This window comes from Cryptomeria japonica, chromosome 6 (genome assembly GCF_030272615.1).
Source record: "Cryptomeria japonica chromosome 6, Sugi_1.0, whole genome shotgun sequence".
Taxonomy (NCBI): Eukaryota; Viridiplantae; Streptophyta; class Pinopsida; order Cupressales; family Cupressaceae; genus Cryptomeria; species Cryptomeria japonica.
In genome coordinates, this window is record NC_081410.1 from 288,563,584 (window position 1) to 288,590,720 (window position 27,137).

At 35.2% G+C, this 27,137-nt stretch overlaps 1 protein-coding gene and 1 long non-coding RNA gene across 14 annotated transcripts in view; one reads left to right on the forward strand and one right to left on the reverse strand.

Annotated features, from left to right (window-relative positions):
- Positions 1 to 27,137, forward strand: part of LOC131031824 (DNA mismatch repair protein MSH5) — a 230,384-nt gene that overhangs the window by 169,782 nt on the left and 33,465 nt on the right. For 6 of the 12 annotated variants that reach the window (XM_057962806.2, XM_057962807.2, XM_057962808.2 and 3 more), the window contains 3 exons: positions 3,727 to 3,780; positions 3,858 to 3,961; positions 16,952 to 16,983. The exons of 2 other annotated variants lie outside the window; for them this stretch is intronic. In XM_057962806.2, the coding sequence (XP_057818789.2) occupies positions 3,727 to 3,780; positions 3,858 to 3,961; positions 16,952 to 16,983 (190 nt within the window). Of the gene's footprint in view, positions 1 to 3,726; positions 3,781 to 3,857; positions 3,962 to 8,628; positions 9,411 to 16,951; positions 16,984 to 27,137 lie in introns of those variants that run through there. 4 more of the 12 variants (XM_057962805.2, XM_057962809.2, XR_009103290.2 and 1 more) reach the window with 4 other exon arrangements.
- LOC131031916 (uncharacterized) overlaps positions 14,588 to 27,137 on the reverse strand; it is a 45,994-nt gene continuing 33,444 nt past the window's right edge. Inside the window, exons 2-3 of one of the 2 annotated variants that reach the window (XR_009103329.2) lie at positions 15,064 to 15,231; positions 14,588 to 14,944 (exon numbers count right to left, since the gene is read on the reverse strand). This is a non-coding gene — a long non-coding RNA (uncharacterized LOC131031916). Of the gene's footprint in view, positions 14,945 to 15,011; positions 15,232 to 27,137 lie in introns of those variants that run through there. The other variant, XR_009103327.2, reaches the window with a different exon arrangement.

Here is a 27,137-nt window from a genome sequence, read left to right on the forward strand (position 1 = left end):
TCTGAAAAATTAACTTTAAGAAGGATAAGATTATGTTGTGGAATTCAATTTGAAATTGGTAGTTTTGAAGAGAAAACTGAGACAGATTATTGTTTTCGACTCCATAAAATAGGGATAATTTTTCAAAACAAGCATATCTTTTCACAGCAAATGACGGGAGGGTATGATTGGCAATGGACCTGCAAAAATGAGAAAATGACCAATGGAAAACAAAATGCAAAACAGTAAACTAGAAAACTAAAAAGGAAAAATAAAATCGGTGGAAAATGATCAAACGGTTTCAAAGACTGATTATCTTACACAAATCTCCACAAAAACATGAACCGTTAAATTTAAAAATCAGGGTTGAGTTTAAATAAAAGACGCCTTTGGCGTAATAATCTTGCAAAAATTCTTAAAAGTCAGCTTACACATTACGTCAAACACTCAGTAGGGTAGCAAAGTAAACAATGTTTTTGAGTTCTACAATGTAAAACAACAACTTTCATTGATGCTCATAGACACTCTCACAAATAGTTTGGAATCACGGGAGAATTCACAGACATTTTAACAAAGGATTGCCATGCAAATAGCTGAAACCAACTTTCAAACATTCAAGACTAAAATTGATAAATTCTAACCTCTTAGCTGATATAGAAAATGATGAAATAATATTTCTAAGTATCTTGATCAGAAGGTACAAGAAAATGGAGCAGTGATCTTGACAAAACTTAATACGTTAACAGCTGAAACTGATTTACCCTCATACCATCGATAATGGCAGATTGATTTGCAAGCTTGTCTACCTCCTTATTCTTTCCCAAAGATAGCCACAGACCCAATAACCATTAGCCATTGTCCTGGAATCTACAGCAAGTTGGTACGACCAAGAAAAAGCAAGAGTGTACTCCACAAATTTATTATTGAAACACAAATCTTCAGTAAATTTGTAACTTCTAGCACTCATAAAATATAAATACCAAATTTGAAGAATAATTATCTGTTCAGCACAAATTTTCAAACTTGAACATTTAGCTCCAATGTGAATCCTCCCGTATTGGCTAGGGAAGGTCTTTCACTTCCGAAACAAATATTTACCTGAGGGTTTTTGTAAACGGTTTCCATAAAATATCAAATGCCAAGAATGAATGAAATGGGTCTCCTCAACCTCCGTTTCAAATTCTCTTTGGAACTTTCTAGAAGTTATATATAAAAACTAACTTTTTAAAATTATAATCCTTTAGCTTCTTTTAAGCAACTTTATATAATTTTTCTTTTTTAACTCTTAAGTCAGATAATGTTTTCATTTTTAAATAATTAAATACAAGTTTTTTTTAAATTTTACTTTTCGACAACTTAACATTTAACTATTTAATCATTTAAATATTTTCCACACATCTAACCCAAGTTATGGAAAATCTTAAAATGGATCAAATATGAATTCCAATCATGTCAAAATACTCTCAAGTTCTTAGGATGAGGAACTTAATGAAAACTTGTGCTTCCTAAAAATAGCAAACTTCTTCAAGAAGTTTATAGAGATATCCTAGAATGCTGAAACTACATCTGGGAAGTACCATTGGACTCAACCTGAATTCTTGAACTCATTGCCACAATTAGAATTCTTATCAAATAAAGTTGGTATTTTCCAAGAATCTTGGAACTTTCCAAGAATGTTTTTTTTTTTTTGATAAAAGTGGATAGAACCACTAAACTATATTAATTTTTAAAAGTTTTTTACAGTGTCTGGTTCAAAAAGCACTGAAGGGAAAGAACTAGTAAGAAAACCCTTTAGTATTGCTTAAGTAACACAAGCCTATTCTACCCAATACCAAATGCCCATTGGCATAGTACATCAAAAAACCAATCCCAATTACATAAGCCGCATTAGATATAAAGGAAGCCGCCAACAAAAGCATATAGAAGGAAGATTAAAGTATGATCACCGAAGGATGCATATCCATTGCTGGCCAAAAAAACACCAGTCTGAACCACTCCTGTCTATGAAACACAATTCTCCAAACCACTGGTTAGAATGATACCACATAGCAGAAAGGAAACCATAATCAGAGATCCTATCAAAATAAACATTGTGATCAAGCATAGCAGAACCCACACCAAAGAAAAGCCACACCAAATAAGGAGGTTGATGAAGACTACAACTATGCCCTTCTTTACTTCAAATAGTCCAAAACCGAGGAAGGGATCTCATCCACACTTACCTCCCGCATATTAGCATCACTGTCAATGGCTAAGTTAGCCAAGAAATCTGCAATCTTATTCACTTCCCTATAACAGTGGGAAATCAAGAAGGAATAAAAAAAATCTAATTTTTGCAAAATATGATCAAGTATATATTGTAATTGCCAACAATTCGACTTCTTTTTCATGACACTTTGAATGTTGGAATGAATCAAAAAGAGAAATTATAGGAAAGCATCAATTTTTGTAATTTTCGATATCTTGAGAGCTTAAGAATATTTTGTTGTGATTAGAATTCATGTTTGTTTAATTTATTATTTCTTGTAACTTTGGTGGTTGCGCCAAAAATAATTTAATAATTAAACAAGTTCTGCTTATGTTTTTAGATGTTTCCTTGTCCTTGAAAATTTGGCAAAGAAACTTCATTGTTAAGCACTTATGCATTCTATCATGCTCCCTTCTATGAAGTTTCTAAAACACTGAATTTGAATTCGAATTCCTCTTTGATGAGGAACATGCTTTAGTGTTGGAAATGCACTTGGGCATTGTACTTTAGTCATTTGCTGAACGAACACAAATTTACCCTTCAAACTTGGGCACCCATGAATAGGAGATTCCAAATTTGATCTTTTCATTGCGAGGTGCACACCTCTTGACTAGGAACACACCTAAACATTGAACTTGAAGTTTTAGATCGAAAATTTGATTTTCTCTTTGTTTCTGGTGCATTCTTCTCCATCCTGTGCATGCCATTATAAATGATTCTTGATTCTGATGTTTCACCTAGAATCCACCTTATCCAAGCATGCCTCTCGATTCTTGATACACACCTAAACATAGTTTTCTAAACATCTAACTCTTCCTTTTATGAGGTGTGGATCTCAAATCTAGACACACATGTATATTTAGGGCTTCACATTGTGAATCAGAATTTTGAAGCCCTTCTTTAGTGAAGTGCGTGCCTAGACACTAGATTTAGCAAATCCTCTCTAACAACAACCTCTTTCTCCATCAAGACAAATAATTTTAAATGCTCATTTCCATAATCATGTAGAGATTTAACAAAAGACGATTAGACAAAGTGAACTAAAGAAGTTCTGAAACATGGATCACTTTTAAGAAAATGATAGACTTTAGCTTAAAACTTGAGAAAATATAAAAATTTCCATATGGGTACATTAAACAGCTAGACAACTCTAATAATCTAAAAGTGGTTCCATATGGGTACATTAAACATCTATACAACTCCAAAAGTAGTTAACATTTACATAGAAATCTTTCTAAGGAGAATCATTGTAACAGAAAAAGGTGTTATTATTTTCTTATATTTTCATCATATTTACAGACATGTAACTTATCAACTTCTCATTATTACAATCTTTTGTGTCATAAAAGTGCTATATTCAAATTTTAATTATATGTTATTTGTGATGGAGTTTATATATGTAATACGACTGCTTGGTCAGATGTAGTCCAACAACAAGTAACGGTTCAGGTGAAAATTAATGCACCAACAATAAATAGTGATTTTTTTGTGATTTGTAGGTTCTATTATGTACACATTTAACTGAGGTATTCAAAGAGACACTTTTTCCAAAGGTATGGAACTAGTAGCAGATGTCAATTCTAAGAAATTCTTGATTGGCTTGGGTTTAAGAGTCTTAATGGCTTTCTAGGTTCAAGCTGCCCAGTCTAAAAGTCTTTCTTTTTATACCATGAGTATCCTGAAACTTGACACCAATGTCAAGCAAAGAATGGATGATATTATTTTCTTGTATAGGTATGTACGTTATTTAATATGGCTTCCATTTCACATTTGTTGTTTTATATAATTTCTTCATTTATTTGTTTTTAAATCTGCACTGATTTTATTTTTATATTTTGATGTAATCATTGTGTCATTTCTTGTCTTTCCAATATTTTAGATCAACTTCTAGATGAATTGTATCTATAAAATGAGCAAGCAAACTATGAAAAATTAAAATTAATCGAGGCAAGTGCACACTCAAAAAGTGGATTGCTAGCAAATTTATAAAATTATAGCTCAAATGCTAACTACTCGATAAAGCTTGGTAGGGCCAAATGTGACTCCAAGTCAACAAAAGCAAGGCAAGACTTATCAACTTAAAAATACTTGAATTCCTTAAATAAACATAAACTTTGTGCAAAATCTAGGTATACAATGTATAAAATGAGTCTGTAAAACATTAAGGAAGTGATTTTTGGTAGATTTGAATACAAAAAGAGTTCAATATCACATCATCATGCAAACTCAACAATTAATAAATATGATATGTATCATGATGACTGCAAAATATCATCAAAAACTTACATATCCATGCAAATTAAAAATTTATAATTTCCTGTTCCTCATATATATTCTATTGATAGTTTGGGGCCTACTTCTCAAAGTCAGTTGTAATTCCACCCTTGAACTAGAAGGCAATGAATCCTATAGCTCAACATCTTCATCTCCCATGATCCCATCCAATCAATAATACCTATTACTTCTGCTACATTCTCCTATGCTCTCCTCTCAAAATCAACAATTTCATTTTCTATAAAAATGTAGGTGTATTCATCTTGTGTAATCTAGTCTCTGTATGGATCAATCTAATCCAAGTCAGTTGGATCCCAAGCAATTGTGCCCACCTATCTTTTGTGTAAATGCAAGTTGTATTCCAGAAAGTCAAGATCATTGAGGCACTTTTATTCCAACTAGTTGGGCTTCTTGATGTGGATGGGCTCAAATAAAGTCTAGTTGTGTAATGTCCCCACTTCGAAATAGAATTTAATGATAAATAATAATAATGAAATTAAAATATTAAAGAACATAATTAAAATTTAATTAAGTTAATGAATGGTTAAAAGACATAAAATGAAAAGTTGTGACTCTCAAACATGAGATATAAAAGGGAGAAGAGAACATCATTTGAGGGAGGATAATTTGGGAATCAAAGTTCAGATCTCATTAAATAAGAAGTGAAGATTTGATTGTGAAAGGTTGTGTCCTTTCAAAGGGCAGAAATAATAAAGAGTTGCACTCTTTCAAAGGGTGCTAATGGTGAAAGGGTGTGTCTCTTGTCAAAGGGCATACATGATGAAGAGGTGTGACCTTTCCCTCACATTGAGAGATATAAAGGAAAGGAATCAAAAGCCTCTAGTGACATCACCATCGATCAAATCAGATCAGAACTATTATTAAGTTACAGGCAGTAACATCTTTGTTCTTGGTGGTATGCATGGGGATGTGCTTAATTTGCATGCTTAATATGACGCCTGATAATGTTCTTATGCAGAATTTAATAGTAATATTAATAATATACACTGCAATACGTATGAGAGTGTAATAATGCCTTTCTATCACTAATTGTTCATATGACAATTAAGTAAATTACATGGTGGAGTTTGTAATACCTTTCAATCTCACCATCCAATTATGGAGGAAGAATACAAGCAAGAGCACTAGGCTCCAACAGGTATGCTAACCCCGAGTGTGGGCCAAGAGGTCAAGTTGACGAGGTCCTTGGTGCTCTTGGGCTTGTTGGAGAGTGATAGACTCGAGGCGCTTTGTGTAATTCTCCTTGAGCTCCATAATGGGGACAGGTGTAGGAAGAGAAAGGGTTGTTGAATCCTTCATATAAACTGGGCAATATATAAAGAATGTTGAATACGTGATCTATCATAGCATAATGGAAATGTTGACTAACTTGTTGTGCAGGTTCTTGACCAAGCTTTAGTTGACAATAGTGTCCCTCTATTGTATTTAGTATTTACTATGCACTAAAATTGTGATTCTAGGTCAAAATATAAGAGGGTTCCATTAGGGGACATTACAAGTTGTGCTTGTATCTAGAAGTGATACAATGTTGAGACAAAATCCAAAGGGCTACCTTTTGTAGATTTGGCGTGTTTTCGTCTCAATCTTCCCACCAAGAAGACATTGAAAAGTTTTGTTGTAAGCAATAATTGTTAGTATGTGCAGAGTGAGTTTTTTTGTCACCTCGTGCTCGGTTGGCCCTCCCTCAGATAGCTAATGGTAAAAAAACAGCGGCTTGCTATCTTGTTTGTTATTTTCAACTCCCTAACAATTAGCTTCTTTATTTCAATCTTAGGGGTCATCCTCTCAATGTATGTCAAAACACCCTCCATTTAGGTGTCATCCATGAAATTTTCTATGAAGAAAAAGATAGGGTTAAGGTAGTGCCTAATTGCATAAATGGGTTGATGGGGTTAATTTTTCAACCTCCAACCAATGATCTCCTAAATGTCGGTTGTCTCCCCTCAAAGAGTTTTGGAAGGCCTTCTTAGTTTTTCTTATGGCCTCACATATGTAACTCATTAGATTTTGCTTTGCATCAACCAAGTCCAAAACCATCACTAAAGGCTTGGAATCTTACAAACAAACTAATTTTAGAAACTCATCGAAAAACTATCTTTGCAAACCTCTCTTCATCAACCTTATTTAAATAAGATTAATCTAGCCATGCTTGGATCACAAATATATTGTAATGTCCCCTTTTATTTGACATTGGAATGTAAAGGAATGATACAAATTATGTTGTCAGAAACTAAACTAAGTTTAATGCTAACTAATTTTAATTGTGTAAAAGGGCCATAAAAATATTCGTTAACTCGACTTCAAATCTTAATAAAATATGAAATATTGAAGATAATGTTACAAAAACAATTGCAAACACTAGATATGGATGTTACAAAACCAAATTCGAAAGAATCACGTTCATATCTATTATAGAAAAAAACTTATGCTATAGAGAGTGAGTATCACTCTTTAAAAATGTTGTTTTTTGAAAAAAAACTAGTTTTCGAGGGAGAGAAAAATGGGAGCAAATTGATTCCAAAATTATCAAAAAAATATTTTTAGAATCTACATACAAAATGACACAAATAACTAGTTCACATCAACTACAAATTCCTTACAGTTTAGAAGTAATAGGTGTCTGAATTTTTTTGTTTTTTTGTTTTGTATTAAAAATGAATATTGCAGTGTCAAAGCTAGCAAAAAAGTGTAACCCAGTATTGTGGGTTCACCCAAATATAACAATGATTTCCCATGTAGCTGTTTAGAAAAATCAGAATATTGCTCTCACAAATAAAAGTTGGTAAAAGCTGTCCAAATTCTTTGTTTTCACTATATTTGATTTGGTATTGAGTTTGGATTAGACATTCTATGTGTTGTAAGGTATTCACACATCGCCCCATCGCAAATGCGGACCCCCACATTTTTCTTGCTTCCTAGGTCGTGTTTGAGTCTTTTGCTATTAGCCTTTGCATTAGATAAGTATAGGCGCTTAAAATGGCTATGAGTCAAGTAGATAGTCTTGCATGAGTGTGAAGTAAGTTTGCAAGGTCTAGATATCAAGAGTTCAACCATGAGTAAGGAAGGTTTGCCAATTTGAAGGTCACTTCAAGTGCTCCTCTTAAAGGAACTTCACTTCACTTCAAGAACATTCTTTGAGTAGTGAATTTCTTACACTTCTCCCACGGAGCGAAGACTCACTCTAAGATCTCATGTTGAGCAAGTTACAAGGTATTGAAGTTGAGAGCGCAAATGAAAATGAGCAAAGGGGAGTTTGGTCTTGGTTTGAAATCCACTTCATGAGCTTAACCTCAGGAGCGAACTTCATCTTGAAAGCCTCAGGAGTGAATTTCACCTTCAAAATTTCATGAACTCAGGGTTTGGAGCGAACTTCATGCTTGAGAGGATTGGACTACAAAACTAACTTCATGAGTTCACATCTTGGAGTGAAATTTATACTTCATGAGTTGCCATCTTGTAGCGAAATTCCTACTTCATGAGTTGCAAGTAGCAAGCGAACTTCATGACTTTGCATATTGGAGCGAATACCATACTTCATGAGTTGAGCAACCCAAGCGAAATTCATACTTCATGATCTCACAATTTGGAGTGAATTTCACATTTGAAGCAACTTCATGAGTTGGAGCATTGGAGGGAACTTCAGGTTTGTGAGATTTGGAGCGTATTTCTACGAAGGTGAACTTCATGACTTAGAAGATTGGAGTGAATTTCATGAATAACCAAGGTGATTGAAACAAGTTTGACGTGCACATCATCTAGAGTAATCTTCATCTTCAAACCTACACAAACAAATCTCAACTTCATGAATTAGCATGCATGAGCGAATTTCATATTGAATTTCACAAACTCAACATGCAAGAGTGAACTTCATGATTGGACCTACATGAGTAAACTTCACAATTTGAAGGGTATGAGTGAAGTTCAAGAAAATGAAGAAGAGTAAGACAAGGACAACTTCATGAACATCAAGGGTGGAGTAAACTTCAAGAGCTCCCCAAAGAGCGCTAAAACAATTTCAAGTGTTGCTTCATGAGGACAAACTCTCTTTATATGCTCTTGTTAAACCTATATATCGTGTATTTGATACTTGTTTGTTTGTTTTGCAGGACATGGAGAAAGAAATAAGGAGATCACACAAGAAGCATCCACTTACACAGAGACATGATCTGCAACATCAACGACATGAAGGGAGTCACAAGAGAAGGAATTCCGAAGGAAAGAGACAACGGTGACATCAGAAGTTCATCAATATTTCAAAACTAAGATTTATACCTTGCACTTCCATGATCAAGGCATTTGAGAAGACAATTTCAGAAGAGTTAATCAAAGTTAGAATATCATCATCATCATCGCTGAAGCTGAATAATGTTGAGTATCGAGATATTCTTTCACGATGATTTATCAAACCTACAAAGTGCGAGTTGAAGTGGCATCCTAGTCATCATCACAGTCACTACTCACCAATCCGGGAAGGTCTACCTCAACATGTCTTGATTCAATGAACCTGACTCACCAGTGATGGCACAAACTCCGAGGCACCTACCCTTGTTATCTATTGGTCATGCCAAAGTGTTGTAATCATTGCATTGGCCAGAATTGAGTTTGTTGTAACAAATCCTAATTAGGGTTTTCATTGTAAAATCTTGGGCATTGATGGAGATTCAATCCTGGCCATTCATTGTAAATAAGCTCTCTATAAAAACTCAGACTCTTCATTTGTAAAGGTTAATAGTTAATAGTTGGAGAATAGTTAATAGTGAGTAGAATAGTGAATAGAATATAATAATAGATAGCTTAGAAGAATAGCCAGATTAGAATGTAAGTTAGAGTAGGAGAAGGCAAAGATTGTTGCCAAACTTTGTTGTAAAGAACAATTGATTTCATTGAAGTTATGGTGAATTTGATTTGTTATTTCATCAACTTGCATGGTCTTTGCTACTCAATTTGCTTTCATGCTGATTAAATTGAGTGATGGAATTTGTTCAATGTATTCGTGTGGAATCCGTTTTGTCCATACCACTAGCCTCTTAGTGATTGTAAGCATGTCTTGTGTGGTCAACCGGAATGATATGAGCTTAACTTCAAATTGTTACGTGTCCATTGTTTATGCATTAACTTGAATGGTGATCAATGTTCGATGATAATGATTTGAACATCTTTGAAATGTCCTTAGAAGATTGCACTAAGCTTGTGTCAAATTGTTCAGTTTGTTGGTGAGACCTCGCTCGGTAGAATTCCATCTAATCATTCATCCATCTTCTCACCTTCTAGGCTTTAGAATAGACTCTCTTGACTCTTCATTTTTTGTCATCTTTTTAAAAACTCAAGTTAGTTTAAGACAAAAAGTATCACCAGATTGTAACATCAGATGATCTAGGTTCCAGCAAATCAAGCATTCAGGCAATTCAAATGTAAGTCCCCTTGTGATTCCAACATAATCAAATCAACCAACAGAGCTTATCCACACGTAGTGACCCTACATTCATGAACCTTGGAGTCTTCTCAAGTGATCCTTAAGCTAATCTTCAACATTTGAGATATTTTTTTTCAAGAGTGGATAAGATACCTTGGTATTTATTATGTGTTTGCATGTGCATAAAAAATACATCAACACTATGGATTAGCAATGATATTGTAATAATATCTCCGAGTTTTTCATGATTAGCTTATTATATCAATTGATTTAGTAGTACTAAACAACTTGCTTAATTTCAATTTTGAAAGCTAACTCTTTCCTACTGAATAAGTGGAAGTGGCTAGTTATATTGCCTAGTTTTTGCTACAATAAGTTTCTAGCTATTTCATTTTGTATCCCCCACTGAAACGGTGGAAGTGGCTGGTTTCACCGCCAAGTTTTGCTTTCAATAAGACTTCAGTTAATTTTTGTAATCCCCACAAAATAAGTGGAAGTGGTTGGTCATACCACCAAAATGTAGTGCTCTTTCAATGTTATATCTTATGATCCCACTACACAAGTGGTTGAGATGGTTTATTTTGCTTATTGCTAACGCTAATGGGTGATAGTGTTGTGTTCAAAAATGGAAAAAACTAAGGGGGTTATTTCACCATATCCAATGACAATGCACTCTTCAGCTTTTGGATCCAACTTAGTTCATTTTTCTTTAGGCACATGAACATAAGCCTCGTAGCTAAATACCCTTAAATGCAAAACAACAAGTTTCTTACCTGTCCACAGTTTATAAGGTGATGTATTAAGAGCCTTACAAGGAGATCTATTTAACAAGTAACAAGCAATACTTACAGCTTCTGCCCAAAAGCATTTATCAAGCCGTGAACCACTCCATTATCATCCAATTTAAAATTTCTGCCACTCCATTCTATTGTGAAGTATACATAGTAGTTTTTTGTCTTACAATTCATGCATGCTTACAAAATTCATCAAATTCCTTAGAAGAGTATTCTTCTCCATTATTAGTTCTTAAAACTTGATTTTACAATTTGTTTTCTTTTCAACTAAGACCTTAAAATCTTTAAACTTAGTGAAAATTTTAGATTTATGCCTTATAAAATATAACCAGGTATATCTAAAAACATCATCAATGAAGGGGACAAAATATCTAGATCTTTCAATTGAATAAATATCCACTGGAACGAATGCATCTAAGTGAATAATTTCCAATTTGCTCTTAGATTTATTACTACTTAAAGGAAATGATTTTCTATTTTGTTTACCAAACACACTATGTTCACAAAATTCAAAACTCTCATCAGAATAGGAAAAACCATCTAACAATTTTCTATTCAAAATGGTTTTTAAACCATTCTCACTAATGTGCCCCAATCTATGGTGCCAAACAATACAAGTATTTTCAAATTCAATTAAATTAGAAGATTTAACAATTGTAGTGGCTTCAAGCTTAAAAAGAGTCTCTTCCTTGTCACTCTTTCTACCACCAAGTTTCCTCTTACTAATCTGCAACCATGCTTATCAAAAGTCACATGCAATCCCATATCATTTAACATAGAAACTGAAATTAAATTTCTTTCTAAACCTAGGACATGCAAAACACCTATAAGAGATTTTATTCTCCCATCACTGAAACACAATTGAATCTTACCCCTTCCGACAATAAGATATGAAGAATTATCACTGAGGTAGATTTCTCGTCCATCATTGAAATGTCCCCTCACAATTTTTTTCAAATTTTAAACACAATAATTTCACCCATTAGCATTAGCAAGATGAAATATTGAGAGCAATACATATTGGCGATTGGACCAGCCACTTCCACTTTTCAACAGGATTAAAAAATGCTGGAAATTAACAACTACTTGGCGGTATAACTTGCCACTTCCACTTTTTTGTGGTGAAAATTACAAACCAAAGAAGACAACCACTTATTTAGCGGGAGTAATACATTATTAGATGAAAATCAACACTAGAAAGATAAAACAACTAAGCTAGGCGAACCTCTTCCACTTTACAGTAGGTATTGGAAAACTAATCAAAATAAAATTTGCTGTTAGTACTACCAACCAGCATTACATGGAACATCATAAGATGATTAGAGCATGAAAATGCGAGCTTCTATCAATGTATAACCAATAGAAAACCAGAGTATCAAATGGAAGGAGATGAACAAGCATGAATGAGCATAAACCAATGATACCAAATTGTTGTTGTGCGTGAACAACAAGTTGTATGCCTTCAAACGAACAACAAAGAAACTCTCCAAACATCCAAAGCTCACCAATATCCACTCCAAGAAGCTACAATGTGTAAACAACCGAAGGAATACTGAATATCCTCGAAAAATCCAACCAAGAAACCCTCAAAGACTCCACGAAACCCTTCCTTGCAATGCACTTATCTCCGACATAAAGTATGGCCAACATTAGGGGCAATTTGCTCCCCAAAATCAGACTCTCTACCAATCAACCCTTGAGCTCAGGAGATGAGACACCCAATGAATAGCTCTCCAACGAGCTCCTACCCACAAAAATTCGTTCATTCAATCAAGAGATCTCAATACATCCTCTGGAATCAAAATGCCCTGCGAACACAGCTAGGAGTTATATTTTCAACCTCGAAGACTGTAAAAGGAAACTAGGAGGTATTCACCCTCGAAGTAGAATTCTAGAAACAATCTGGTAGCACTTCATTGCATAAACATTTGATGATCAAAATGAGGAGTAGAGCCCTGTATTTATAGAGAAAGATCCCCTCAAATTCAAATTCAACTCCCTCCAAAAGTGAAATGAAATGAAATGCCATTTTTGACGCCAAAACATAAAAATTATTTGACTTAGATTAAAACCAAATATTTCTGCAAGGGGGACACCAACTTAAGCTCATGTTTTCGCTTTTTTGAAAGATTAAAACCTTTAATAAAATATTTCTAAGGTGGACGCCCAAATAAGGTATAAATAACTTAAGTCATTTAATTAATAAATGACTTAGTCCATTCGATCAAATAATCAAGCTGGAGAAACTAAATCCAATTTGCCTGCCAAATTTAGAACTGAATCACCGGATCATCATGCGGAGCTGGACTGCTAAAAGTAACTTGTGTTGCACTGGCTTAGTCTGAAACCCTAAAATAGTTCTTACTAAAAGTAGTTTGTCTCCAAACTTCATTAGGGCACAAATCGAGAAACAATTGTCACTTACTAAAAATAGTAAGTCCGCCAAAAGTGAACAGATGGAGATGCATGTCACATTGCTGCGGAGCTCTCAAAAAACCCGAAAAAAAAATTGTCCTTGCCCTCACTTACTAAAAATAACACTTACTAAAAATAGCATACTACTAAAAATAGTGTCCAAATGCATTTTAACCACATTTTGAGCAGGCGTCGGAACTTACTAAAAATAGTAAGTCTGGAAAAGTCCTCAGATTCAGTTGCATGTCACACCACCGCGAAGCTCTTTGAAAACCCAAAAGGAATCCGGAATCAGAATTGTAAAACTCCAACATGCAAGCCACCAAAATTGCTAAGGCATCCTCCTAGAAAATAGGAAACCCTAATTATTGCTCTCGACTAGCCTACAGACCTCTAGAATAGGCTAACGACCAACTGAACTGATCACTGTTTGGAAAGGGACATTACAATCATACTTCTCATATGTGGAAAAACCACTCCTTATGAGAAGTCATGTGGTACGAGCATCTTAAATCAATTAACCAATGTTCTTTAGTCATTACATGAAGAGAAGAAATCAAAGCATCATCACCTAAGTTTGAGGATTTCTCTGTAGAGGAATCAAATTGTTTCTTTGGATTCTTCCATTACCTTTAAATTTGTCCCGTCGTTGCACAATATCAACATTTCACTTCATTCTTTCTATCAAGAGTTTTAAATCTGCCTTTAGACTTGTCTTTAGGCCCATTCTTATGTCCTTTAGACCATCTTTCTTTGGGCCTTGCCCTTACATTGAGAGCATCCCCCGAATTATCCGTAGCTTTTCTCCTTATTTTCTATGCCAAGAAATCTCCAACGAGTGCATCTACCTTTGGATCTTTGAGGTTAGCAATGATAGCAATAATGAAATTTTCCCATGAATCAAAAGTAAAGAACAAAGAAGCATGATGCGATTGTCCTCTTCTTCAACTGAAATATCTATAGAGGCTAGTTGACTCGAAACTAAATTAAAGGAATTTAAATGCTTGCCAATTGATTCAGCTTCATCTAAAGAGAAAACAATTTCCGTTTGAAGTAAAGTTTATTTACCAAAATTTTGGCTTGGTAGATATCACCGATTTGATTCCACAAAGCATATGTAGTCGTTTCTTTTGACACATTTAAAAGAATAAAATCAGAAAGACACAACTTGATAGTACTTAATGCCTTTTTATCCACTTTCTCCTAGTCTTTGTTAATGCATGATAGCCTCGGTAAGATAAATGATTGAATGAGAGATAAATGAAGTCTCTCATTCAATCATCTATCCTATCGATAGACTATGATGAAGACTTCAAGCTATCATTCCTTCATTTGATGATTATTCTTAAATTTATATACATTCAATCCTACTTGCAAATTCCGATCAATATTGGTTTCTTAATCAATACTTAAACTACCGGTAATTATCGGTTATAAATATCATAGCACAGAATACCGATTGGTATCAATTCACATTGAATCGTATGAACAACAATTGTTATCGGGTATAGTTTATAACTATATACACCGATTGTTATCGGTTGACTTGCTTATGGTATACACGCCGATTAGTATCAGGTGATTTGCTTATGGTATACACGCTGATTAGTATCGAGTGACTTGTTAAATACACCGATCGGTAAATACAATGATAATTGAAAGGTGTGATCAAGTAATATCTTGATCGATCATGTCTAATAGACATGACCGGTCAAGGTATTGCTTGATGAGCATATATATATATATATCAATCGACATTTGTGAGAAGGATATTGAAATCGATAAATGCTCCTCCTCTATCTGCATCATACCAGATAATAATCAGATCCATTATTTAAGAAATAACATATACATCAAAGAAGATAACTAATCTTGAATATAACTTGCATTTTGGAAATTGAAAATCGAATAACATTTACAGTTTTCACTAGAAAGTTTATTAGATTTCCCTTTATTTGTTACAGCCATCGCTGATCTCATTCTTCAAGGAGATCTTCCATTTTCAGCTTCCACAACTCATAACCCATTCCATTGAACTTCTCTATGTCCAAACGAGATGAAGTTGTAGCCATGATATCAACACAAATCTGCCAAAAATAGATCAATCAAAACTCCGACAAAAGCTCAAAAAACCTCCATTCTATCACTCAAGACATAGAATTGACTAGGCTATGATACCAAATGTTAAAAAAGAAGAGGTAAACAACAATATATTTAGCATCAAATTAATTGTAAGTCAGATTTATCTATGCTTATCAAATGAAAATAAAATAGCTATAACAATGAAATCAAGAACATCATAAAAAATCAACACAACACCGGAATTATGTCGAGAAACCCTTTCAGGAAAAATATCCACCAAGAAGATATGAAAGACTTGTATTATCAGCAGTATGAAATTACAATACAACTTTCAAATTCCACTCAATCTTCAATTCGGTAGCATAACCCCTACAAAACAAAACTTGAACAAATTCATACTTGTCTCCAACTCAACCCCTCAATATATACACCCATGGGGGCTCAAAATACCACCACAAAACATTACCATGGGCCTAAACAAGGTTCCAAAATACCATAGTAAAAATCTATATGACCTCTACATGAAAACCTCCTTAAAATCATAAACTTGACTCATAAATAACATCTTACAGTTGTCATAAGGCATTTTTCCAAGATACAAAAGATTTAACATAAATATTGTCACAGTTGTCATAGCATCTTATGACAAGTGTCATAACTATCATGAATGCTCTTACAACTTATGACAAATGTCATAAATATTGTTATAGTTGTCATAGCATCTTATGATACTTGTCCTAACTATTATGAATGCTCTTACAGCTTATTTGTACAACTTGTGACAAATGTCATAAATATTGTCATAGTTGTCATTACTGTTATGATTCCTCTTACAACTTATGAAAAATGTCATAAACCTGCAGAATACAAAATTCCAAAAGTGGACACCAAAATTACCTTTACTGTGATGACTGTGCAATAAATAGTAACCCAGTAACTGCCTGCCTGTATATATACAATTATCGAGGTTGGTAAAACATTAATTACCCCTATTGGTGAAATCCTCCATCCCATATGGCCCTATGGGTGAATTACAAACAACATTAGGAACATTATTATATACATGTATTGACAAGGTTGACGACACCTAAAACCCAACAAGATAGAATTTCTATATATACAAAACTACATATTCTAAAACCTAGCACTATTCCATCCATCATATCAGAAAATGACTGGTATTTGCCTACCACCATGAACAAGATAATTCCATTAACTGGCTTCTATAGGAAATTACTAGCAATAACCTAATAAATCTAGATACATTGAACTTATTTGGCTTATGAAGCAAGCTAATTGTTCGACCTAATAAGTCTTGGCAAATTGACCTACCGTAGTTTCTAAAGCAAGCTAATCGCTAGAACCTAATAATCTTGGAACATTGAACTGCCATAGTTTGTGAAGCCAGCTACTTACTCAAATATAACTTTACATAGAAAATGACCTGAATAGCAAAATAACTCACTTTTGTCATAAGACTGTTAAGAAGATAGTTTGTATTATGGGACACAAAACCAGATCCCTCATAAGATTAGAATCATTAACTCCGAAGATTAAGTCGATAAGTAAATTCTGAAATTTTGGAAAGAAAAGAAATGGCATATTAATTTCACAACAGCAGAAAATTAAAAATGACCACTTGCTGAAATTTGAAACTATAATGTAACATTTTAGTCATAATTATTTTCATTCATTAGCTTGAATCTTGAATATTATGTTGAGCAGGCTAGTCCGTGGCGTTGCAGTTTCAAGCTATGGTTTGTAGCATATCTCTCTTTAAAATACATACTTTTACATTTCTACAATATAGAGAGATAAATGATTGTCTACAATATCATTTTTTACATTTCTGAAATAGATTTTTCGTTGGAGCAAATTTGTGAAATGTGATTCATATTTTAAGGCACCCTCATCACTACATATTTGCAATTAGTTATGGCCTAAGCTTGTGAAAGTAGATGTAAATCACATGTTTATTATTATTTATTAGATTAGTTTATTTGCACACAAATGATAGCTATGGAAAATTGTGTGTAGTTTTGACCCACTTGGAGTGTTAAAATGTCAAAATCTACGGTTATAATATTTGACAATTTGAATGTAGTACAACATTACCACTTTAATATATATTAATTATACTTTGGTATTTGAAATGTCGATTCTCACTTTTCTATGGAATAAGTAAAGGACAAGCATATATTGAGTTGCATGCTATCCATTTTCATGACATAATAGTAGAGGACTTAACAGCTACTCACACACTAGTTGTTATAGTGTTGTGTAACAAGGGGCCTTTGTTTTTAATTCTACTCATTATTTGTAAAGTTCTGGATTCACAATCGTTATGTTTGTACCAAAAAAATGGACAAAATGTATCGATTCTCACAAATCACATCAAAGAGACAACCAATCATATGTAATATACAAGGAATGCAATAATACATGCCTTTATGCAAATGTTTTGATCTATCTATTTGTGTTTGGCATTTTTGACAAATCGGAAAAAACATAGCTGTTGTGGCTACATCGTTGATGCCCAAAATCTCAAACAATTGTTTTAAGCACTTATTCATCTGTGAAGGTGCACTCAATTTTTGGTGAAAATTTGACTTACTATTTAAGAACTTGAGGATTGGAAAATTAAAATACAACTACTGCATCCTCACACTTTCCAATTGTCTACAATATCTTTTTTAACATTTCTGAAATACGTTGAATAATTAAAATACAACTACTACATCCTAACACTTTTCAATTATCTAAATAATCATTTTAACACTTTTGAAATACATTTCAATGGGAAAGCTTATACAAATTTGAAATATAAAATCAAGCTTCTTCCACTTATCCAGTGCTGAGTGATTACAATAAACCACTTATTCAGAGGTAAGTATCAACAAATATCAAGGGGAACTCACTGGCAGCACTACAATCTAGTGTTACAATATAGTTTCATAGAAAATGAAAGCTCTTAGACAGTATAACCCTCTGAACCTTAATCCATATTCCATTGTAACATCAAATAACTACCATTACAAAGTGCTGATGTAAACAAGACTGTTGTAACATCACAATCAGTACCCCAACACATTAAATAACTAACTCAGCTTGAAAACAACAACAATATACCTTGTTGGTGATGAATATTGTTGGTGATGCAGGACTAAAATGCACTGGAAGAGTGGTATGTTATAAACCCGCTATTCTACTAAGAAATGTTATGGTTCCATACAACTCGGGGTGCATTTCTCTTCTTAGTACCAGAGTGGGTAGCTTATTAGGTAATATCTTTCCCTGTTTTTTAACATACCACTCTTCTCTAATCACCCTTTCGCATTCTTGTTTGGCTTCTTGGAACTCCCTTTCTGTTTGAATTCTGCTCCTGTCTATCCAAGCCGCTGGGGTAGGAATCCCTAACAACTCTTTCAATCCCCCGGGCGTGAAATCGGCGTAAACCCTATGATTGTAAATGACCTGCCTCTGATTGGCGTCATAATGTTGGATACATTGCCTAACTAGGTCATGGGCATCAGTGGCGACCGAGAACCCTGCAGCCTGTATTAAGCCACTCTTTTCCATATTCTTCATTTCTTCTGTGGCAATTGGCTCTCTCATTCTGTCAATGATGTTTGTAAGATTGCATTCGCCCAAGTGGGTATCCAGATATAGTCTCGTATTGGGCACTATTTGTGGAAATTTCCACTCAAATTCCTTCCTTAGCTCTACTTTCCTGGTACTCATACTTTCTAGTTCTATAATCCCTGTCCAAAATTCCCTAAATTACCACTACGCATGCAATGACTTAAGCATTCCAGTTGTTTATTTTTCTACCTTTAAGAATTTTACTTTCCAAACCTATTCAATTCTACTAAGCCATTCAAATAAAAGTCACTGAGACAAGTTGAGGTACTTACCTGTTTCGCTGTAGGTGTCACTAGTGGAATTTGAATACAATACCAGTTGGGGTGCCTTCTGTTCACTCATGTAGTCATTCCAGTTTTCCGGTCGCTTTTAGCATTTCAAATCCTACCGTTGTACAATCTTCGTTACCAGCTCTACTTGTTGATTGCGCTTTTACAATATTTGTGTTTAGTTCAGAGGAAAAGCTGAAGTAAAAACCAAAAGGGAGGGGGAAATTTTAAAAAAAAACCATATCCAACGGCCATTAGGGCGTCCTCCGTGCTTGTCAGTCAAAATGTAGCTTGCTAGGAGATTTAGACACATGTCTCCCCTGGCACTTCTCCACTTCCTTGAAACTCTGGCCTTACCTAACTATCATTAATGCCAGTCATTGGATTGTATGCAAGCTGAACTTTATTCGATTATTTATCTGATTCCTGAATTCGTCCGCTCCCCGCTGAATTTACTCATGGTTAATCCCTACTTATGGTGGACTTCATTCCTAGACTTCGGGTTATTTCGGGTTTCGGGCCAATCCTCAGTTTTGGTTCTTTGAGCCACTTGGTAATTAGCTTTCCAGAAATCTCCGGCTGTCCACTAAACTTGATTATGAACTCTAGCGTTGGTCTAGCGGGACATCAGGTAGCGAAGGAAAATATTAAATCGGGCCTTAATTTTTTGGATTGTCTTCTTACTTTCCCCTGCTACTCTGCACACAATAGTTACACGTTCTAGCTTAATTGCAGACATAATCTCCGGCGGGGAGATCACTTGCTCCTTACTACTAACTCGTCCTATGGCTAAGACTGACTTCTACTCGGCTTTCTGCAATTATTCGCTTCCAAGGAAGCGTTCTTTGTCTCTTATATTTATAATCACGATTGGCAAAATTTTCAGTGGGTCCCTATTTTAAACACAAATGGGGCGTATTGTATTTGCACACAACTTGCCACCCTCTAAACTTTACCAAAAACCTTTTGATTTAGCCTTTAACATGAATTCCCATCCATGGCACTTGAAGTTTACTTAAGAAGAAACTATGCCTTTAGCCCACATATCTTAAACTCCTACTGCAATGAAGCATCCGAGCACCTCAAGTGTGTGCATGTGGTTCATTCCTTCTTCAGAAGACTTATCGGTAAGATAGTAATTTGCTAAGCTATTATTTTACCCTTCCTCAATTTTGCCCTTTTTAGATAGAACCTTACTGCCATCTATAGCCCCGGTAAGGTTATCTTTGCTGTTGTGTGCACCTTTTCTTTTTTTGTTATTATTATTGTTCCAATTGCTTTGATATGGCATTAAACACATTTGGAAGTGATCTTTTAGGGGCCCTTTTTACAGCTCTTTGCTGATTTATCAGCCTTTATGAATAGAACACTTTCTGCTGATTTCGAAGCATTTTTTTTTAGCTTTTTGGAAGCATTTTATTTTTAAAAATACTCCAATAGCTTTGAATTTATCTTTTGCTTTTAATATCATTTGGCATTGACAATGAGGATGATTCTTAATTTTCACTTCAGCAATTACTGATCTTACCAACAATTCCTTCAAAAGACTTTTAGATGAGAAGAATTTATAGAGTTCCTCTGAATACTTCATGCAAAATGCAATATCTAATGTCGTGTTATTTATAGCATAACCTTCTTCAGACCAATCCAATACTTGGATGAGACTTCATGTTAAAGGACAAATCACAGTTTTCTGCCCACTTTTAGAGAGGAGCAAGTTGCCTCATTTAATGCTTTAGGCAAGTGACCGCACCCTAATTAATGCCACTTAGGGATGTTTAATTTTCCGAGACAAGTCGCTTGTGTGATATTGTATGATATCCCTTGGATAATTTCTTTAAACAAAATCATTAATTGCGAATTTCGCCAACTTTTACGGCCACCCTAGAATTAGAATCCACTTGGCACTACTTCCTTCTCAAATTCCTTGCATTCATGTTCTCACGCTCGAAGCACTTATTTATATTGCCTTATCTGTCATTATTTCTTACAATTTATTATGCTTCCCGCGCTTATTATGCCATTAGTCATGGCTAGAGAGCTCTCTCCTTTAGTCGATTGTGCCATCTACTTGACTAGCAGTGCTCTTCAATTAGCTTTCCTAGGAGCCATAACCAGCCAGCGCTTACACAGAGGATTCATGCTTCAGGATATCCAGCATGCTGACCTGGTTGAGAAAGCCATAAAATGGGATCTCAATTCTGAATTCCTTACTTCCACCACTAGGTATAGAGTAAATTCTGATATTGCTTCTCGCTACGTGGCTTCTCTCCAGGACCTAGGGGAAGATGAAGACGTGGTCTCTGAATTGTGCGACCATTTATTGCTTATTGACTTTATGGGTGGGTTAGATGTGATACTGGAAGTGGCTCTACCTAGTTATGGTATTCCAATGCCGTAGGATATCAGGGATTTCTGGATTTCCCCTATACCAGTGCCTATCTATGAGTTCTTGGGAGGCTTCCGCACTAGCACTATTCAGGACCATTGTGAGAAATCCTGCCGAGCTTGCATTACTTAAAGCAGTACTTCGAGTTAATCCCAGACATTGGAGGACTCAGGAGGATTAACTTCATTATGTGGACCATGCTCCTGGACAACTAAAAGCTCTTTTTGCTTCATTTTTGAACGTTTAGCGACCACGCTATCTTTGCCTAGTTATCTAAAGATCTTTTGCATTTTTGGCACTGTATGTATATAGTACAGATGAAATTTTCAACTTATTGTAAATATTCCCGACAGTGAATGAAAATCTCGACATTTTGGCTTTTACTCAAGCAGTTGTTTGCTTTGCTTTTAAATGCTTGTCTAATTTTACTTCGCTATTACCAGCAAAATTAATTTTTCTTTAAATCGTAAGCTGGGTATAATTGAATTTACTCCCTGGGGTCTTCTCACACACTCTCTGCAATTACTTCACTCACTAACTTAACTTTGTGGCACACTTCAAACGATATTTACACTATTTACAATGTTCGCTTTCTAACCCTATTTTTTAAAAATAGTGTTTGAGAAATTGACCGTTAACTGGCAACGCAAGGGCAACTCCTTATAATGTGGCTAGTTTGAATGCGTTATCACCTAAAATCTCCGATATTTGGTACGGGCTAGACCAAACGGTTGCAAATTTTTTAAAATGACCTTTTCCTTGTGATTTTCCTGATATAACACTAGGTCTGCAATGCAAAACACTTTTACTTTTGCACGTTTATCAAACCACCTCTTTACAATCGCTTGATGTTTGTTCATACACTCGGTAGCTCGATCCCTCTTTTCATCTAAATTTAGCTGTTGCTTTAATCTAGCTTCTTCATTGTTCTCAAATCCCAAAAATTCTTGAATAAATTTCAACATAGGTATTTTTATATTAATGGGAGTACTGGGTCAACACCGTATATCAGATGATATGGAGAATTACCTAAACTACTTTTAACTCTGGTTCTATCCGCCCACAAAGCATATTTCAACATGGCATGCCACCCTCTAGGGTTTTTATCTAATAGCTTTTTAATGACCTCTACTAAATTCTTATTAGTGGATTCAGCTAAGCCATTCCCCTAGGGATAGTAATTAGAAGAGAACTTTAAAATAATACCTAGTTCAAATGCCCAATCAACGAATTTTAAAGAAGCAAAAGCAGGGCCATTGTCACATACCAGGAAATTAGGAGTTCCAAAGCACGTGATGATGTTTTCTTCCAAGAACTGGATGACGATATCCGTAGTGCATAATTTGAATGCTCCCGCTTCCGACCATTTGGTAGAGTAATTTGTAAGGGTTAGAATATACTTGTGTCCAATTGATGATGATGGATTTATCATCCCTATGAAGTCCATTCCCCATTGTGGGAATGGTCTCGTCTCTACTACAGGTTGTAGGGGTTGTGCTGAATATTTTCCTTTGTCTGCGTGTATTTGGCATGTATCACAATGTTGAATATGTTGATACACATCTCTGCAGATGGTAGGCCAATAATACCTTGCTCAGAGTATTGCATGAGTGGTGGCCAAATGCCCACCGTGCCTTGTTCCAAACCTTTCGTGGAATTCATAAAGGACTTTTTGTGATTCTTCTTTGTTCATACACCTTAGGTAAATTCCCACATGATCTTTGCGAAACAAACTACCATTCTTGATCATGTAACTCTGTGCCTTAACTTTTAACGCTCTATGCTGCGATCTATTCAAGTGTTCTAGACAATGTCTTGTAACTAACAAGTGCATGGTATCTTTATACCAATCCTCTTGATTTTCATCATTTAACATGTACTGTTGACTTACTAAATGCGGGTTAGTTTCCGCAATAGCTTGAACTAAAGTTTGACCTCTAACCAACTTCATGGATACGATGTCCATATCAAACTCCTATATTATGGTTATCCACTTAGCTCTTCTTTCTCCTATCTCATTTTGCATCAAAAGAGTTTTGACAGACGCATCTAGTACGATTGCTATAACTTTACTTCTCAAAATAAAATGCCTGAACTTTCATACTGCTTTTACTAAAGCATAAGCATGCTTTTCAACATTAATATATCTTATCTCTGCATCCTTAAACGGGCAACCCATAAAAGACATAGGCTTTTCTTCTTTTGTCTCGGTCTTCTAAGTTAGCATTGCGGCACATGTATGCTCTGAGGCAAATGAGTAAATATAAAATGGCCTACTGTAATTTGTGCTGGATAATACTGGAGCATCCCCTATAGCCTTCTTAACGTTTTCAAAAGCTTCTTTGGCTTCTTTCGTCCATTTGATCTTGGCCTCTTTCTTTAACATAGTGTTCAAAGGTTGTACTATCTTCGCAAAGCCGGTAATAAATTTGCGGACAATTGATTTTCCCGAAATAGGACTTCAATTCCTTCTTGCTATTTGGGGGTTGTAGCTTCATCAATGCACTGACTCTATCAGGGTCGATGGAAATTTTGACTTCCAAAATGATATGCCCCATAAATTCCCTTATGTTGCTCCGAACATACATTTCTTTGTGTTCAACAATATCCCATACTGTTTGCACTTTTTCAACACTTTCCTCAAATCTTGTACATGCGTAGATTATAATGCACTTTCCTACCAGATCTTTAAATGCAATAGCCATTGCCTTGTGGAATGTAGCTCTTGCGTTTATTAGTCTAAATGGCATCCTCCTGTATGCAAAAGTTACCCATTTCGTAGTGAATGCAGTCTTTAGCCTATCTTGTTTCTCAACCATATCTTGGTTATAACCTGAAAAACCATTTAAGAACGACATCATTTGAGCGTTCACTATTTGCAACACTTTATCCAAAGGCGGCAGCGGATAATTATCCTTCTCTGAAGCCTTGTTTAAATTTCTGAAATCCATGCACAAGCATATGTCTCAATGGTTCAATTAGGGTGTTCATTGGCCTTTGCTTTTGCCAAAAAGGTTTAGAATCAGACTTCAAAGGGATCGTATGAGTGATGATAGATGTATCATATGTCTTCAAATCCTCATATGTCCATGCGATGACATGTATATAGTCTTTCAATGCTTGCATTGTATCGTCTTTTTCTTTCTTGGTATATACTTTTCCTATCAACACATTTCGTGTATCTTCTGCAACTCCCAAATTATGTGGATCACACTTATCTCCTTCCGTTTTGGGCAAGTTTTTTTGCTTTAATACTTGGTCTATATCAAACAATCTTTCTAATTCTATTATGACCTTGGGAATATTGTTGCCTTTCAAAACTTCAGGGGACTCCACTTCTTCTGGTGGATCGATTTCATTGTTGACTTGTGCTTCAAAAACTCCTAAATTTGTTATGAATTTCCTAATATGATGATCATCTTCAAAGGCTTGTATGTTTTGCACGTTAGCAGGCATTGAAGGTATGGGTACTAATTCCACTGTAAATTTCTTCAATCCAGAAGATTCCAATGGTTCAAGTGAATTGACTGCTACGGCCAAGGCATCTGCTCTTCGGTTGAACTTTTTGGGAACATGTTCAATGTTGAATGCATCGAAACTCTCTATCAGATCCCGTACCCTATGACGGTAACTGGCAAGTTTTTTGTAGCGACAAATATATTGCTTCCGAACCTACTTAAATACTAATTCGGAATCTCCCATTACTTTCAGTGTTCAAACTCCTTTCTTTAAAGCCAACAGAAGACCATGTACCAAGGCTTCATATTCGGTAATGTTACAAGTACATTGAAATTGCAATCTGTAGGCTGCCAAAAATGACTTTCCTTTTGGATTGATTATTTCCACTCCAATTCCAATTCCTTGTTTTGACTTTGACTCATCAAATTTTAAAGTCCAAATTCCTACTTCATCTTTTGCGGGGACTTTTTGTATTCCGGAAGTAATGCCACTTTTCCCTTCTCTCGCATTTTCTCGGTAATCTTGGGACAGTTTCTCCCTTCTTTTGCTCTTGGAATCATTTCGGGTTCTTAGCTCATATCTTGAAGCAGATTGGCTTCTTTGGACGGAAGCTTCCGTCTAATTCTTTCATTATCGAGAATAGTTAAACATAAAAAACATTGATTTTCTGGGTGTTTAACATTGTGGACCCTGCACCAGTCAATTAACAGTATTGACTCCAATGATGCCTCTTACTCTCTACAATTGTCCGCCTTTTGAGCTGCCAATTTAGTAAACATGTTTAATACATCGTTCTCTTCATCAAAACATTCCTTGTCAGATTCAATCAACATATCTGTATATGACAGAGCTTTTATCATAGGTTGAGTCAATAGTACATATTTCATCCATTTGTGGTATCATGCTGTAAACCCCGAGTTCAACTGCAAGGTGTACCATTTCATTTTGTTGGTTATATACGTAACCATTAATTTCACCCTAGGCTCAAATTCTATTCTTATTTGATTTGAAACTCCTTTCCATGGCAACCACATGTGAGAAAATTTTGTGTGCAAATATCCATTTAACATTCTCAACCAATCTCTACTCAACAATATACCATATTGATCCGGTATGTCTACTACCTGGATGTCCATAAAGCCTTGTATCCTTGTCTACTACATATGTATATTTGTCAATTCTCCTGTTACATTAACTTTTGTTCGATCTAACTGAGTTACCTTATGATTTGACCTCATTGGGGTCAGTCCTAACTCTTTACACACAACTAGGGGCATGACATTTGTAGATACTCCTGAATCAATTAGATAGTTGTGGAAATTTTTTCTGAACACTCTTAAAGTCAATAAGAAAGGCAAAACTTCTGACTTCCCTTTGTGTAATATCCTAGTTTTTTTTTTTTTTTTTTTTAGGCCAATAATAATCATCCACAAATAGATAACCCGTTAAGGTTAGAAAGCATAAACTGAAAACTTGTTGGAAAATGCAACCCTTGCACTTTCTGATCACCAAGTGCCCAATGTGGGAAGGTGAGAGCATACGGTGTTGAGGGGATCGTTAGCTTCAAATAACTGGAAACAATACAATGCTTGGGCGGCAAGCCAACCCCTTCTACTTATCCAGCGGGAATGCAAGAAACTTGGCGGTGAACCAGCCAAGAGGAACATACAAAGGCACAAATCACTCAACCGCGATATTTCAACGGGAGGACTGAAATTACAAAACAATCTCAACTCAACCGCTTATGCAACGGGAGGACCATTACACTTAGACATCACTCGACCACTTATGCAGTGGGAGGACTGAATTACAATTTACTTGAAAATAGGCAACAAGCCAGCCTCTTCCACTTTTCAGCGGGGTGAGAGTTACAAACCAGAATTGGTTAGTAGTACTACTACTTAACCTTACAATAATCAAGATAATGTGAGAAGAGAGTAATGCTGAATATCCAAATAAGAACATGAAATTTCTAATAACATCAAAATCTGCAGGTTGGAATTGCAAAACCAGCAACCTATGGATTCACTAAAATGCTCATAACTCTCTCATTACTCACCCAATTCACCCAAAATTTGTTCTAAATAATTGCTATACCCGCTACAATGAAAACAAACTCAAGGAAAGCCATCGAAACACCCATATTTATTTT